Raw genomic sequence first — 15,807 nt, 5'->3', positions numbered from 1 at the left:
TTGGTAAATTTGTTTCTCTCATGGTCTGTGAGAGAAATAGGGTAGTCCCATATACATCTTTCTGTGTATAGTGCTTGTAACTTTACGAAGAATGGGCCAAATTTCTTATCATTTTGATGATTCCAGAACCTTGCAGATGCTAGATGCTAGATGATCAACCTTTTCTGATCGATTCCACAACGTTTCTTTCACAATGCAATCGCATGACCATAACTGGTCTTTACCTTTAATAGAAACTTAAAACATTTCACTCCTTTAACTCATATTTGCGCTCACAACGGATTTCGCCACACGCATGGAATGATATGATGGTGGATTTAGAAAGTACTTTGTAATTAAACAAAATCTTTATAGCTTGAAAAATGCTCATAAAACCTTAGAACTGCCAAAACCACATATGAATTTCAAGAAAAGGAGCTTATGTTATAGAGGCATTAAATCTTGGAATCAGCTACCTATGAACCTAAAAAATATGTCTTTCTCTGTATTTAAATCAAGGGTGATATAAATATTAATTTTATATTTTGTTCGCTTAAATATCTATTTATATAACTATAAAATCTAAAATAAACGCTGTTTGGAAAGAATAACTGCCGACGGGGGGGGGGGGGGGGGGGGGGGGGGGGGGGGGGGGGGCTGGGTAGTAGTATCTCGGTTTGTAAATTTTCATTTTTCTTTGTATACTTATGTGCTTGTTTTTGTTTTTGTTTTTTTAGTATTTCATATGATATGATATGTGTTATCTTATCATTGTACATGTAATTTTTATATTGCGCACGGACCAACAGAAGAACAGCCTTTGGCTGAAGTTGGTGCCGTGCAAAAATAAAATAAACTGAACTGAACCGAACTGAGGGTGATAAATTAAACAAATCAAAAATCGTCCTTTTCTAGCTTTTTGATCGCCATCCCACAAAACTTCCACAAGTTTTGGACATTTCCTTGCGCCTCCAAGTACGGATGGGATAGGCTGGTTAAGCAAGCAGCAAACTCTTAGTAGGGGGTCCATTTGCTTGGCTTTTGCTAGCCCCATGATTACGTTTCAGCCTAAAAGATGTTTCATATAGCATGCGCAATAGCCTTCGAAAATTGAGAACTATTCCAAAACGACCCAATAGTCCAACACGAGACGAACTCGGACGGACAGTTGCTCCTTGGCTAATATGACATGAAATTAATGATGTTGATCGACTGAAAAAAGTGCAAACACGGTATGCCTGTCATCAGCAGAGGGGAGGTTGATTGATGTTATTAGGGGCGGGCCTTTAATTAAGAGATCTCGATAACTCTTTTCGGGTTTCCAATTAGCTGCTAGGAAACAAAATGTATTTCTAATTCGTCATTGCATATTTTTGTCAATTCAATATGCAACTGAATCACCGTCATCCATTACAGTAGTGTATGCTAGACCAACAAATGCCAATTTTCAGCTTTTCAATTTACTTGCAGCCATTATTTAGGATATGACGGAGAGTATTTCAAATTGAGAGTTGTAATTTGCATGACTTAAGCAATTAAATTGAGAAGATCCATCACAATTGTTTACGCAGAACGAAAAAGTAAAATGGTTAAATTTTGCGTCAAGTTAGGACAAAAGCAGAATAATTTGAAGCCTGAAGCCCATTTCACTGAAAATGACTGAAGGTAGAGATGGAGAAGAGAGAGAAAGAGAAAGAGAGCGAAAGAGAAGAAGAAGAAGAAGAGAGAGAGAGAGAGAGAGAGAGAGAGAGAGGGAGAGAAATATGTATTAAATCAGAGAAAATGAGAGGCGATAATAGTGTTTCTTAACGAATGTTGAAAGAAATACTATGTATTGAAGCATGAACAAATTTAGGCTCTGCATTTTCTCAATTTAAGATTCTGTTCACGGTAGCTTGATCGAATAAGTCTACATCCACCATACATGTAAGTTCATCCATTTCGAAAAAGAACTGTGATTATAATACATGTGGAATTATGTTCGGTAGAGAAGTACGTTATTTTCTTAATAAATGTTTTCCTAGGCTATTCTAGCATGTCGGTACTTTATCCCCAAATCAACGAGAAAAAAAAATTAGCCTTTGGCATTATTAGGTTGACATTTGCTTGAACTGTATCGATGTTAGGCTGTTATTTCAGGCTGCCAAGTCAGGCAAGCGCTGATTCGGGTATTGAATAATGAGCTTTCTCGAGCGCACTCGTGATGTTTTAAGGATAACAGATGAAATTTGAGTCTTATTATTATAACAAGGTAAATCTTCAGTAGGGGTGGATCCGAGATTTTAAACAAATGGGGTTGTGTGGTTGGTTCGGCTGTTGGATGATACGCTTTTGTCAGCGCACTCGTAATGTTTTAAGGATAAGAAATGAAATTTGAATCTTATTCGAGTCTTAATAATCTCATTAAGACAAGGTAAATCTTAAGTGCCAGTGGGGGGCGGGTCCAAAATTATATAGAAACGGAGTGATGTGACCCTCCCCCCTCTCAGAATCATGATGTTTGGGAATCATACCGACCTTCTACAAGATCTCTCTCAGTATGAAGGGAGAAGGAAAATGTTTTGTTTTTTTCGTTAATTTTTTTTTGGTGGTATTTGTCTTGTCTTTATCTCTTCCATGTATTGTTTGTTATTTTAGTTTCATTTGTTGTTTGTTTGTAGGCCTACATCTGTTCTTGCGTCTTTTAAGGGACCGTTTTGGGCCTCGTGGATTGATCCATCTACATGTATATTGTGGAAATAAATTGCTTAAAACGCCAAACAGATGGAAGATTAACAGCTGTGCTGGAAGGTCTTCAAAGCAGTTCATGAATATCCTCATATCATAAAACAAAGGTTCACAAACTTCCTTTATGTTAATGTTAAACCAAAATCCCCTTTTAACATTAACATTGTCTCATTACTCCAAAAGTTAAAAACGATAAAAGCAGCAAGTTTCTCCAGTAGTGTACCGATACTTTCTTCATTCGCTGGTTCGGCTTCATGGGTACATCGTTTGAAACAGATGTAATTTTGAGAGATGACAAATTAATTTAAAGATGACATGGACATATTTCGTATCATTTTTCTTTGAACTTCGGAGATATTTTCATTAAACTATTTCTATATGACCCTTTAAGTCTTAAAAGTCTATATTTTTTAGTAAAATATTATTATTAATTCATTCTGTAATATGATAACCATCCTCTAAGAAAATAGTATTAAATGATTTTAACAACGAAATCCAATGAATCCCTCTGCTTTTTGACGCATCCGTACTCCTTCGACAAAAACGCTTTTCAGCGGTTATAAAACGTAGCCATTCTATTTAGGCTTAAAAATATAACAGTTTAATCTTACTGTATATTAACTCTAAATGAATAGCACGTGTGCCTCCTATGAAATATGCATATTTTCGATTGCGCACGGAATTACAGCTCATAAAATATGGAGTCGAGGGGAAGAACTAAATGAATTAAATCAACAGCAATTGGTATTTAACCTGATTAGGACTACTACATGGTATTTGCTCGACCTGAAATTAGCATTTCTGCAGGGATATATTTGACTACACCGGCTTTCTCCCATGACCTGTGGTGGTGTTTGTACTGCATGCTGGCGATGAAAGAACGCAAGCAAATTTTCTTGTAATTTGATTGTAAATTTTCCAATATCTAGAGAGAAGAAGCAAGCCTTGGAAATGTGGCTTGTGTTTCCATTCAACGATAGATGTTGATTTTGATCTATGGCAATGGGGTCACTAGTCAATACCTGGCGCAAAGGTAATTGATTTTTAGTCTTTGGTGGATTGCACGTTATCGTCTGCCTAACAAGTAAGAGCCAATTTACATTCTACAACAGTGAAAAGAGATTCGACTTCGAATATTTTGCGTTTCTGTTATTCCACGTATAATTAGAAATGTCAGAGATATTGTGAATATATACAGGTATTATTTGGTTATTACAACAAATATGATTGGTTTAGGAATGGAGATATGCTAATATTAATACGTTTGAGGTCTTTCGGAAATCCAGCTATGGCAATTAACACGATGATAAAGACTTTCGAGAAATGAACTCAAGGGCAGCGTCAACATCCTATCGTACATCCTATAAAGATCATGTTCAGATTCATAAATTTCTTTTCATTTCATTCATTAATTCATTTATTTATATTAATTTCCAACAAAATACAAATATCATAATAAAAATGAATACTATAATTATGTGGAAAATGTATACAAAACATTATTTCATTTGAAATAGAGAAAAGTCTTTTCCAAACTTGATATCTTTGATTACGTAATACGTTATTGCAATGTTCACAAATTTTAAAAGTTGATGGAAAGGATTGCTGAAATTGCCTTAAGTTAAATTTTGTTTAAATCTTTGCGATCGTGTAAATTAAGCCTTGTCCATCATCTATTAACATATGCAGAAATTACAATGATGTATTTTGTAATACGACCACTACTTGTTTGAGATATACAATATGTTATACAAATTGCTCTTTAGTTGATATCTCGAAAGTGTTTCCGATCGTGTTTCTAACAAGAAGGGCAATATTAAAGAAATGTGGACACTTTCAACATCATTTGTGTGTTATATGGTTGGAATGGCTTCGAGAAGAACCTCCAATAGGCTTCAGGAAATGGTGCCCTACTTAACAACTCTCTATGGGCAAAAGTGGCAACTGAAGTCAGATATACTTCTTAAGATTCACCAATACTTTCAAAACTTGCCCCCTAAAATGATTACTGTAGTTTTCAATACTCACTCCACTTTCTTCTTTGATTTCAGCATGATGGCTTCGTCGCTTAGCAATATCCTGAGAAAGAAAACTCCAACAAAGAAGTTTGATATGATCCCGAGGGGTTTAGTTAGTCCACTAAGGTACACAGAGGTCCGCAGTTCGAATGCAACTGGTCCGGGCTAGGGTGCTACATTATTTTGAGCCCTCGAGATCTACTGCAGATGTGTACATATCTCCGCGAGCTCCATTGTTAAATCTGCGTTCTAATCCTCGCTGTACGTGTTGCGCGTTAGTGCCGGTGAGCAACGTACAGCAGCGTCATAGCAATGCAATACAAACCCCATGAAAAAATAATTACCGCCCTGCGGAGCACACATGAGTGCCTTTATATCTCGGAGAAAAAATAGAAACCCCGTTGTGCTCTGCGTTTCAGTCGTCTGCGTGCACGGACACCCATATTTTGAACAATATGCCCCACTTTGTAAACGTGATCAATTAAATGGTAATAGAGAGGCAGAAACTGCGTTTTTTTTTTTTTGCTACTGCGAGAGAGAAAGTGAGATTTGAGAGAAGGCAATGTACGCTTTTGCAAAGGGTCGCGATTGGAGAGATCGGCGCAGACGACAACGTCTGTGTGTACACATACTTTAGAGATTAGTTTACTCTTTGGCGGGAATCGGTGAAAGCATTCGAAGGAGGTTAAGGAGGCGGGGCACTGCATGCAACGTCGTCATGCACGTAAGATGTACCTCGAACCCTCTCGCACTGTTTCTTTTCCTGCCTTCTCCCACTTTTTTCCTTCTCTATCTCTCTCTCCCTCTTTCTCTGCCCCCCTCCCCACCCTCTTTCTCTCTCTTCCCCTCTCTCTCTCTCTCTTCCTCTCTCTCCGTTGTCACCATCTTACCCCTTCCTCTCACTCTGTCTCATCATTTTTTCTCTTTCTAACTGATATGTCACTGCAATCCTCTCTTCGTATTGTGTTCCCTCCATGGAAGAACAGAGCCATTAGGTTAATGGCTCTGAAATGGACTATCCAACCGTTTTATCATTCTATCATTGTTATATAAGTCTTTGATTTTGTTATATTGTGTTATTGTTTTTTATGATGATTTTCGGAAATTAAACAAACAAACCTCCCTAAATACTATCTCTATTTCGACGAACACCCTTAATTGCTTTATCACATCCGTTATCCCAAGCTATCTCCGCCTTACGTAGCTCTTTTTTCTTCTTTCTTGTGATGCGGTCTCCCATTGCCTGTATCTCTTTTGCTTCCCCCACTTCATAATTATCTATATCCTCGTCTCGCTCCCCTCTCCATGTTTTCTCCCTGTATGTCCCTCCCTCCCACCATGATCATCTCGCTTTCTGTCTGCATCTCTCTCACCCCCCCCCCCCCCCCCCTTCTCTCCCTCTCTTTCTCTTTATCTCTTCCTCTCTCTCTCTTTCCTATGAGTGGAATGATAAACAACAGACAAGCAATGTGAGCAGAAAGCCTTGATGCATGGATGTAACTAATGGCTCCGTGTGTACTACTCCGCCTACTGTACTGATCGATGCCATATTATATCCACCAGGCCATAGAATTACGGAAAAAACTTCCCTACCGCCCCTAACATTTACACTTGGACTTTCGATACATCAAAAGAAATACATCAAAATCTCCCCTCCCCCCCCCCCTCTCTCTCTCTCTCTCTCTCTCTATCTCTTTATCCCTCTCTTTCTCTCTCTCATTCTCCTTCTCTCTCTCTCTCTCTCTCTCTCTCTATCTGTGTATCCCTCCCCTCTCCCCTTAGTATTCATCTTCAAATAATTTTAAGTTACTTGAAAGTGAAAGTTAGATAACGTAAGTCTAAACGTTATGACTTTATATCAGCAATAAAAATAATATCAGCTTCCTTAAAACGTTATGACTTATCGGCAATAAATATCATCTTCACCCCTCCCTTTTCAATAAATGAAATATGTCTCTTATCCTCCTTCTTGTTCTTTGTTATCACCATACTCTTCTTCTTCTTCTTCTTCATTATCTTCCTCCCTTTTTTTCCTTTTTCTTCTTCTCCCTTTTCGTTCTCATACTTCTTTCTACGTTTATTTCTCCTCTTCTTCTTTTCCTCCTACTTTAATGTGTTCCCTTCTTCTTCTTCTCCTTCCTCCTCCTCTTCTTCGTCTCATCTCTAGACTATCCAATGTCAAGTCAAATCTATATACCTTTAGATTACACATGGTCTAAAGTGTCCATCTTGTCGTCTTCTACATTTCTATTCTTCTTCCTTACCGCGTTCTCATCCATTTTAACCATGCCCTTTTACTTTTGCTGATTGAAGAAAATATTTATTAAAAAAACACTCACGCCCTAAAAGTACTTCACCATGAACGCTTAATATTTCATTAGCGTTCTTGATTACGTACACGATCTCATCTTGTCAGACATCATTATAAGTGTGACAATTTGAATAGATTTCGCGAGTTCCTTCTATGTTAATCTTGAAATGTGAATTATTGATGGATGCATCTATGAGTTTTAACACTGTCATGGGGATGAGTATCAGCTTTTGTGTGAAGTTTTAGCCACTAGAAACTGTTTTTACTAAGCTAATTATGCAGATGCGAAGGTAGGAGAACCCCTACAGTCAAGCTTGTTTGGGTGGGTGGAGCAATAATATCAATTGACCATTTTCTCTCAGGTTGTTCTCTCGTTTGTTTCTGTGTGTGTGTTTGTGGGTGTGTGTTTCTTTGTTTGTTTTTGGAGGGTACTTTTCATGTATTAAAATGGGGGTTGTTCATTAATGACCCACTGAGGACCATTATATCCCCTGCCATTTTTGATAAACATAGACTGACTCCGATGATTGTAGAGAATCACCGTATACCAGAATACTTATAAAAGGTCTCGTCAATCTATCCCACCCTAAACTCTCTCTCTCTCTCTCTCTCTCTCTCTCTCTCTCTCTCTCTCTCTCTCTCTCTCTCTCCCCCCCCCCCTCTCTCTCTCTCTCTCTCTTTCTCCCCCTCTCTCTCTCTCTCTCTCTCTCTCTCCATCCCCGTAACATCTGTCTATTGATTAAGCCCGTCGATTCCCGAGATTAATTTCCAATTTCATGCAATTAAAGTCACGTCACACATCTTGTTGTCAATTTTTTATTTTGGTATACAAATGGATGTCATCATATTTCTTTTCATACGGAATCCATTTGTTTCCATGACTACTAATGCTTGCTGACGATTAAAAATGACATGTGGAATCCGTCAAATTATCCACAGAAAAAATAGATACATCGACGGCATCCATTTGTGATTGATGATTTGAGTGCTAGATGAATAAATCATTTCTACTGTCATAAATGGGCATGTTGTAAGCTTTTGACCCATTTTACATCATTTCACATGCAGACCGTGACGGTAAAATACATCCCAATACAATTCCATACAAATTGGCCCTTTTGTTTGCAGTAGACTTATTTTCTTTTTAATTACTGCCATCCTAGTACATTTACCTTTTCTCTGTCTTTTCTCAACGATTAGGTTTGTTTTAAAAACATTTGCAAGGTAAAGGGGGTTTGTAAGCGATGTTTGTTTTTAATCATGGGGAGGACAACGTATCATGCGATATCTTCAAATGTGAAAAGAAAATTTATCTTAAAATCGTATATTTAATAGATCATAATTAACATGGGTACGCAACTACTATATAAAAATAAGATGATACTACTACCCCGGTCTTTAGTCTGACTAATATGGGTAGAGAGTGTTAAATATATATTACTGTTTTACATTGTAATGTATTAATGTAAATTAATGTTTTCCCACCAGGACGTTGTTAATGTAGATAACGTAGTTAATGGAGTTAGCTCAGCATTGTGGGCGTCTGTAAAAGAACGCCTGGCTGGAATGCTCCCCAGGGAGTGGAGAATGTGCATAAATTGTGCATACATTGTGTGCAGGCAAGCCTGAATCCGATGACCGGGGTAGTAATATATTTGTAAAGCGCTTAGAGACATCGCTGATGTATTAAGCGCTATATAAAAACGGAATATTACTATTCTCGTTCTGGTAGGGATTCGAACCCACTACCTTGAGAATCTTAGTCCGACATGTAACTTATCGTCTAGAGCACAACAACTCTACAGATAAGTATGCCTAGGTAATTTCAGATTCCTTATTTTTTAGAAGGATAAACAAATAATGTACACCTTAGTATTATGCAAGAGCATCATTTTGAAATGATGGGAGGTAATGGTGCATGTTTAATTTGTAATAATACTATCACAGTATGTGCTCTGCTGGCTGGCTCGTGAAATGTTGCTTCCTATTTCGCTCCCTTGGGATAATAAATCAATGTTATTGCCTCAGAAGTTATCTCCAAACGACAGTTTTTATCCCTATCATTTTATTTTTGCCTAGGAAAACGGAGAGTCCTCTTCCTCCACCCAAGCGATGCATCATCTAATACGAACGTTAAGAAAATGATTTATGAAACTTCATCAGGTTTGAAACGAGCGATAAATCTTTAGATGTACCAGAATTGACATTGAACAAACGGACTCTCATCATCAATTAGGAAACACGAAAGTTAGAGATAAAAGGAAAGAAATCCGTTTGCTGTACGTCCTCTGCAATGACAAAGTGCTGAGTTTAACAAATAAGTGAGATTTTATACAAGGTATTTCTGAGAAAGATGTTATTGGACTGTATGAGAAATGGCATGTCCAGTCTAGAAATTCATTTTGACAAAAAGAAGAGTCATTTCTATGCAGCATACCCAAATTTGTGTGAATTACAAAACAGTTATCAACATCGCGATGTGGTCCACTTTGCCTTTCTAAACCTGTATATTTAATATGAATTTAGTGAATTTAAAAACAAACAATCAAACACAACAACAACAAGGCGACATGCTATGTGCTCATTATCTCATAAACGTAACGAAGGCTTGAATCCTGGAGGAAACAAGTCAGTTTTACAACCTGTTGTACATGGACATTTTTAAAAATTGCATATTGACATCAACGATTAAAGAAAGAAAAGGAAACACTTCCGAGTCGTAGCATATTATGTGAAAAATTGAAAATATACATGTAAACTGAATAAATGGAAAAAATAAATGCTGATTATAGAGACATTTAGCTCATGACATAAAATATTTATGAATACATGATAGTCCCGCCTCTGGAAATTAGATAATTTCAATTGATAATACCTATAGATCAATCTTCATTATCATCACAAAAGAGTCATGTTTTATTCACAAAATTTTCTACAATCCACATTCATAAGTTCTCATCGCTAAATCAATGATTAAATGTGTTATCGTGTTGTAATCCTTTCAGCTCAATTTGCTAGGTTGGTATACCTTCAAGTAACCTTAAAGTTAAGTTTTGCGACATTTTTTGTTGTTGGTGTTGTTCTTTTCAGTATCACTAATATTGACTGTTTTTAGAACCACTGAATAACATTTTCATCAGTTAAAATATGTCCTTAAGTTCAGATGGGCCAGTCGAATTTTTTTTCTTCATGTTTGAGGGAGGGTTTAATTTCTTTGCCACATCTTTTTTTTCTCTCTCTCTCAATAGGGAGGGCAGCCCCTTGAGATCATTAGAAGTCTTGTGAAGTATAGCAATGACATGGCCTCAAAATGTTAAGCCTTTGGGACGTCAAGGCCATGACAATGTTGCATGAGATAAAGAAGAACTGGGGTACAGGTCTATTTTATGGTATGCCCACGTTCTCGTGTCTTCATGAATCTGTAAGATCTCATTAGATGAGAAATTGATCCCGGCAGATTTAAGTGCAGAGGGGCTGAGAGAATACGAGTCAAACTTAAGACTTTCAGTCTCAATCAAGAGTCTTACACTAGAACAAGATGGGATTAAGAAAAGAATGATGTGAGTAATTGGGTTAATTTAAGACTGGATATGTAAGATCTCGTAAGAAATGAAATAGGACCGGACATGTTTGAGTCAAGAGAGCTGAAAGCCTGACCAGAATGAAAGTCCAGTTTAACAGGATTAAGACTTTCATTTTCTTGAGTGGTCAATTTAGAATCTAGTGAGAGTCGGTGAAAATGGTGGATGTGACCTTTATGGTTGATCAAAAAATTTCGTCCTCGTGAAGTCTCTTTAGAAATGGAATAGATTTAGACAGGTGAGAGTCAAGAAGATTGAAAAGCATAAAAGTCGAGGTTAACACATTTAAGACTTTCGTTACGTTGAGTTTTCAATTATTAAGATTCGAAGAAAGGAAGTTTAGGAGCTGTAGTTTACGAAATGAATAGAACCAGACAGATTAAAGTTAATAGTGGATTACAAGCATGAAACTCAAGGTAAACAGGTTTAAGACTTTCGTTCGAATGAAAGTTTCACGTAGAGTGTATAAGATTCACATAGAAGGGGGATCTGTAGGGTTAATACTATCGTCATATTGGATCTATAAAAGGTCTCTCAGAGAAGAAAAGAATGGATAAAACAGATTTCCTTCAAGGGGGCTGGAAGCATGAAAGCCAAGTTTAACGTGTTTAAGATTTTCTTTCTGGTGAGTGTCCAATTTAGAATTTCGGCACATTCAAAGGAAGGAGGATGAAAGCCGATGGGTTAATCTAAAAGCACCATCACCATTTGTATATGTCAGATAGAACTTAGAAATGGAATGGATTCCGATATTTTCAGGGAAAAGGTAATCTCAATCTACGAGAAACTTAAGACTCTCCTCATCATTACTGTTTAAGCTCTCTTTAGAGGTGAAACGGATCGTGGCACTTTCAAAGAAACGACGGTTTCATACGAGACACCAATATGACAAATTAGTAGGAACGTACATGTAGAAAAAACTAAACGGCTGCATGAACATGCTCTAGGAAAGGATGGTGTGCATGGCAGCTTCGCGGAATAGGCGACATTATTCGGGACAAACACTCGAATGATGAATTACAGATCGAAAAAACTGTCTGTCCAATGAGTACATAAGTCTTGATAGGGGGAACGAAAAGGGAGAATAGCACTCAGTAGCGGCGTAGATGCTTTCTATTTTTATTTTACCACTCGATGGGGGTACATGCCCCCTTCCTCCATCGAATGCATGGTGACAAAAAAAACCCCGCAAAAATTGAGATTTAAAGGGAAAGGGAAAAGGGGACAAGGACTACAAGGGGAAAACGCGTCTTTTTTTTTTTTATAGTAAGAATGGTGCAAACCCCCCCCCCTCCCCCCCCCCCCCCCCCCCCCCCCCCCAACCCCCTGGCGGTGGGCTCACGTCCCTGGTACTCATATTTGAGGTAGCGGCGATATGGAGAGTTCGGAGCGTTATGGTGAAGACACATTGGTAGCTCACCACATGGATACATTGCGTGGTAGAATGGAAGGGTTGGAGATGATTCAATCAAACATGACTTAGCACCATCATGCGTTACATTCCAGCACTAGCATCATGTGGAAAATTGTAGAGATGAGATGGGAGTAGAGAGAAGGGAGGGAGTGACGAGGGGAGGGGGGAAAGACCGACATACAGACAGGCAGAGAGAGGGGTGAAAAGACAGAGATAAAGACAGAGACAGCGAGAGAAAGAGAGGGAGCAGAAAGAGAGAGGAGAAAGAGAAAGAGAGAGAGAGAGGAGAAAGAGAGAGAGAGGAGAAAGAGAAAGAGAGAGAGAGAGAGGAGAAAGAGAAAGAGAGAGAGAAGGAGAAAGAAAGAAGAGAAAGAGAGAGAGAGAGAGAGAGAAAGAAGGGGGAGTTTGAGAAAAAGACAATTCATTATAAAAAGGGAGTCAAGAAAAAGAGAGGGTTGCGGAGTGAGATAATATATAGAGAGATATAGAGGTGGGACAAAGAGAGAGAGAGAGAGAGAGACGGGGGGAAGAAAGGGGGAAAGAGTGAGAGGATGGATTCACAAAAGAAGGAGGGACTCGTACACATTTTCTCCTTTTATCTCTATTTTTATTTTTATAGAATTTCAAACAACAATGCATCTCTTCAATAAGTTCAATCATACAATGATCCCAATATTTTCTTCACTGGCCTTCAAAATTCGTCATTTTAGATGCCATATATTTTCCTCCTTCTATTTGTTCTATAGCAAGTTTCACACAAACACACCTAACGACATTCCCTTCCTCTGCCACTCCGACCCGTCCCGATAGCATTGTGTACTTTATTGATCAGATTTCACCTTGGATTTTCTCCGTATCCTTTTAATCTTCTCTCCAATTTGTCACATCCAAATGTCTTGGGCTCGCATCTTACCGAGCTGCACTTTGGGTTGTCCCGGTTCAACAAAAACACTATCACAACTCATATCGAATGCGATACGTCTTGTTTCGAACTGTGCGTACCTCGATTATGTCACGGCGAGGTTCCCATGCAATTTTGGCGCCGTTCTGCGGATGGCTGAACGGGTGTGCAGGGTTCCGCGACTGCAGATTTCAAGAATCAATCGGCCTTGATAAATGGGTAAACTTTAAAGAAATGTATATCTTCCAATTTAGGAATTGCCTCGGATAATGTCATGCGAGCTTTGCTATGTTGGACAATAAACTATGCGGATCAAAGCAAACAGTGGTTATTTCCTTATACTGAGTAACACTATTGTTGTCGGAGGGCAGTGAGAATGAGTGGAAAACGTAAACATTTCACGATTTGAAAAGAAAAATGCTCCTTTTAATCATACTTCGATTATAAATATAAAGGATAAAGTACTAATTAGTAAAGGATCAATGCAAGTTATTTGATGAGAAGAGGGGAAATCAGCTCTCCCCCCCCCCATTTTTGTAATTAATAAAACGAAACCCCTGCAGTGGGTACGTAAAGCATCCCTCCATCAGTGCCGCCATTGCATGTCATGCTCGTACATGTAGGTTGATGATTGTTTCTGTACAGCAGGGGGTGTTTCACAAAGATCCTAAGTCAAACTTAACTCTAAGTTGGACTTCAAAGTTATGGAGAGCCTTTTGTAGCCATAAAATAAAGTATATTCAAAAGCGAACATTCAAGTATTTTAGCATTTATATAAATTCCACATCAAGAACATGAAATCTCCTTGATAATAGACAAATATGAAAGATTTGAATCAACATTTTATGCCTTTTAAAATAAATTTTACAAAATATTTACATAGATACTAACGGCTTTCCATAATTGTTACGTCAAACTTAGAGATAAGTTCAACTTCGGGTCTTTGTGAAACACCCCCAGCACTCCTTATAGTCAGAAGGTAGAAGTCACATGTTGAACATTTGTGCTGTACCCCCAAAGAGGATCTCGAGCTCTTCCTCCAGGCAATCAAATAAGGAAAAAGCTAAAAGGTTTTCGTCTTCACACTAAAAGGGGGACTGGCGTACCATTAACCAAGCGGTAATAGCACGAAGTAACTACTGCAGTATGTACGGTGGGATCAGCGGATGTCACTAGAAGCTTCTGTATAAACACGATTTTTCAGCTCAAGAAAAGGTGTCCTTCAAAGGGTGACATTTGACGTTATATACCACCCGTGTCCACACACAACACTTTCCGTGATTAGAGGTGATTAGTTATACCGTTTCGTGATAGTTATACGATGAAGCCTTGCCAATTATGGACTCAATATTACACCAATAAGCCGGAAGTTGTCACAGTTTCACAGTTTGTCAAAGTTTTAAAGAAATAATGTAAATTAGTATTTACACGATTTAAATTAAAAGGATTTAGGTAATAAAATAATATAAATTCCTATATATGATTTGAATTATTCTGTGTGGATATTAAACACTGCATGCATAATATACAACTATTCGCCTATTTGCTAACTTTACGGAAGAGAAACAACATCGTATCGTATGCATGCGGGGTATTATGTAGGCCTGTGTATAAACATGGAAAGAGGAAAATAGAACAGATTGAAAATAATAGAGACGAGAAACAAGGGGAGACGAACCAAAGCCCGAAGCGGGTATTTCGGCTCTATTGGTTTCTAAACTGATTACTGTACCATTAATTTAATAAATCGCCAATAAGTGACGCACTTATTTAATTGATTGGATGCGATTAAATCGTTTCCACTCTCCTGGTTGTTTCGAAGCATATCAGAACCGTATATAGATATGATGAAATATCAACAAACGCAAGTATTCTTGGAAGAGTAATTATAAATTCTGGGAAATACTTTAATTTGTACATTTATCTATTTATTCAAACGTGTGTTTGTTTTTAGTCAGGGATCATCAATTCACAAAACCCTTTTCTTGTATATGTAAGTCTTCTGACCGTTATCCTGGCTATTGAAACATGTGTTGCTATGTCAGACAAACCTTGAAATAGATCGAGTCCCAGCTGCAGCCATTGTGAACAAAATAGGTCTATATCAGAATATTAAACAAGTCAACTAACAGAATATATTTTTTCAAAATGTGAAGGTGGCCATAAAATGGCTCCAGCATTACCACTCGTTTCTTATATACTTTATTTCTTTTTTATTCAAACTTTCAGGTGACAAGCTCCTGTACGTTAAAGATACTGGCAATGATACATGATCAAAAGTGGGGAATACATTATACTCTATTTTTAATAATTCGGGAAAACAAACACTCTTGCTCTTTTTATTCACCAAATGTAATCCTAACATCACATGTTCATCCGGGTACCTCAAATTAGGGCCAAAGAATGTGTAAAGAGTGGGGGGAGGCACATTAAAAAAGGAGGCAATTTGGTCGGCGTTCTGCATGGGCAACTAATAAGAAGGGCAGTTGTGCTCCTCCCTCTAAAATTGGCCAGTAATGACTTCCCATGAACAGGCACAAGCTCTGTCGACATCGAAACATCCCGTATGATACCTCAGCTCTCTTGCTTCCCAAAAGACAACACAGTCATGCAGACAGACGCTCATTATGCTGCTTATAAACCAAATATGCTGTCAATTACGAGTAAAATGCTGACAAACGTTTACATACCTCGGTGACGACGACTCGTCCATATTGACCGTTTTAATGCTTCCAGATGCCATGATAAACACGTCAAATACAAACAGCAAAGTAAGTAGCCCCCTAGTGTGGATTAGAGCTATCAAAGTGTCCTTTTGCTTGAAAATAATAATCACATCACGGCCGAGGCCGCGTCTTATAAAGGGCTCACGAAGG

General features: G+C 38.0%; 1 protein-coding gene across 1 annotated transcript in view; it reads right to left on the bottom strand.

The window, feature by feature from the left end:
• LOC100892744 overlaps positions 1–5,329 on the bottom strand; it is a 35,971-nt gene extending 30,642 nt beyond the window's left edge. The window contains exon 1 of the mRNA XM_030998143.1: positions 4,735–5,329. Coding sequence (XP_030854003.1) covers positions 4,735–4,760 — 26 coding nt within the window. The 5' untranslated portion in view covers positions 4,761–5,329. The remainder of the gene's footprint in view (positions 1–4,734) is intronic.
• Between the last annotated feature and the right edge of the window lie 10,478 nt (positions 5,330–15,807).

The sequence above is a fragment of the Strongylocentrotus purpuratus genome, unplaced genomic scaffold (genome assembly GCF_000002235.5).
Source record: "Strongylocentrotus purpuratus isolate Spur 01 unplaced genomic scaffold, Spur_5.0 spur5_scaffold_4, whole genome shotgun sequence".
NCBI lineage: Eukaryota > Metazoa > Echinodermata > Echinoidea > Camarodonta > Strongylocentrotidae > Strongylocentrotus > Strongylocentrotus purpuratus.
Note: the sequence above shows the minus strand (reverse complement) of the source record. Positions and strands in the feature narration are given on the sequence as shown.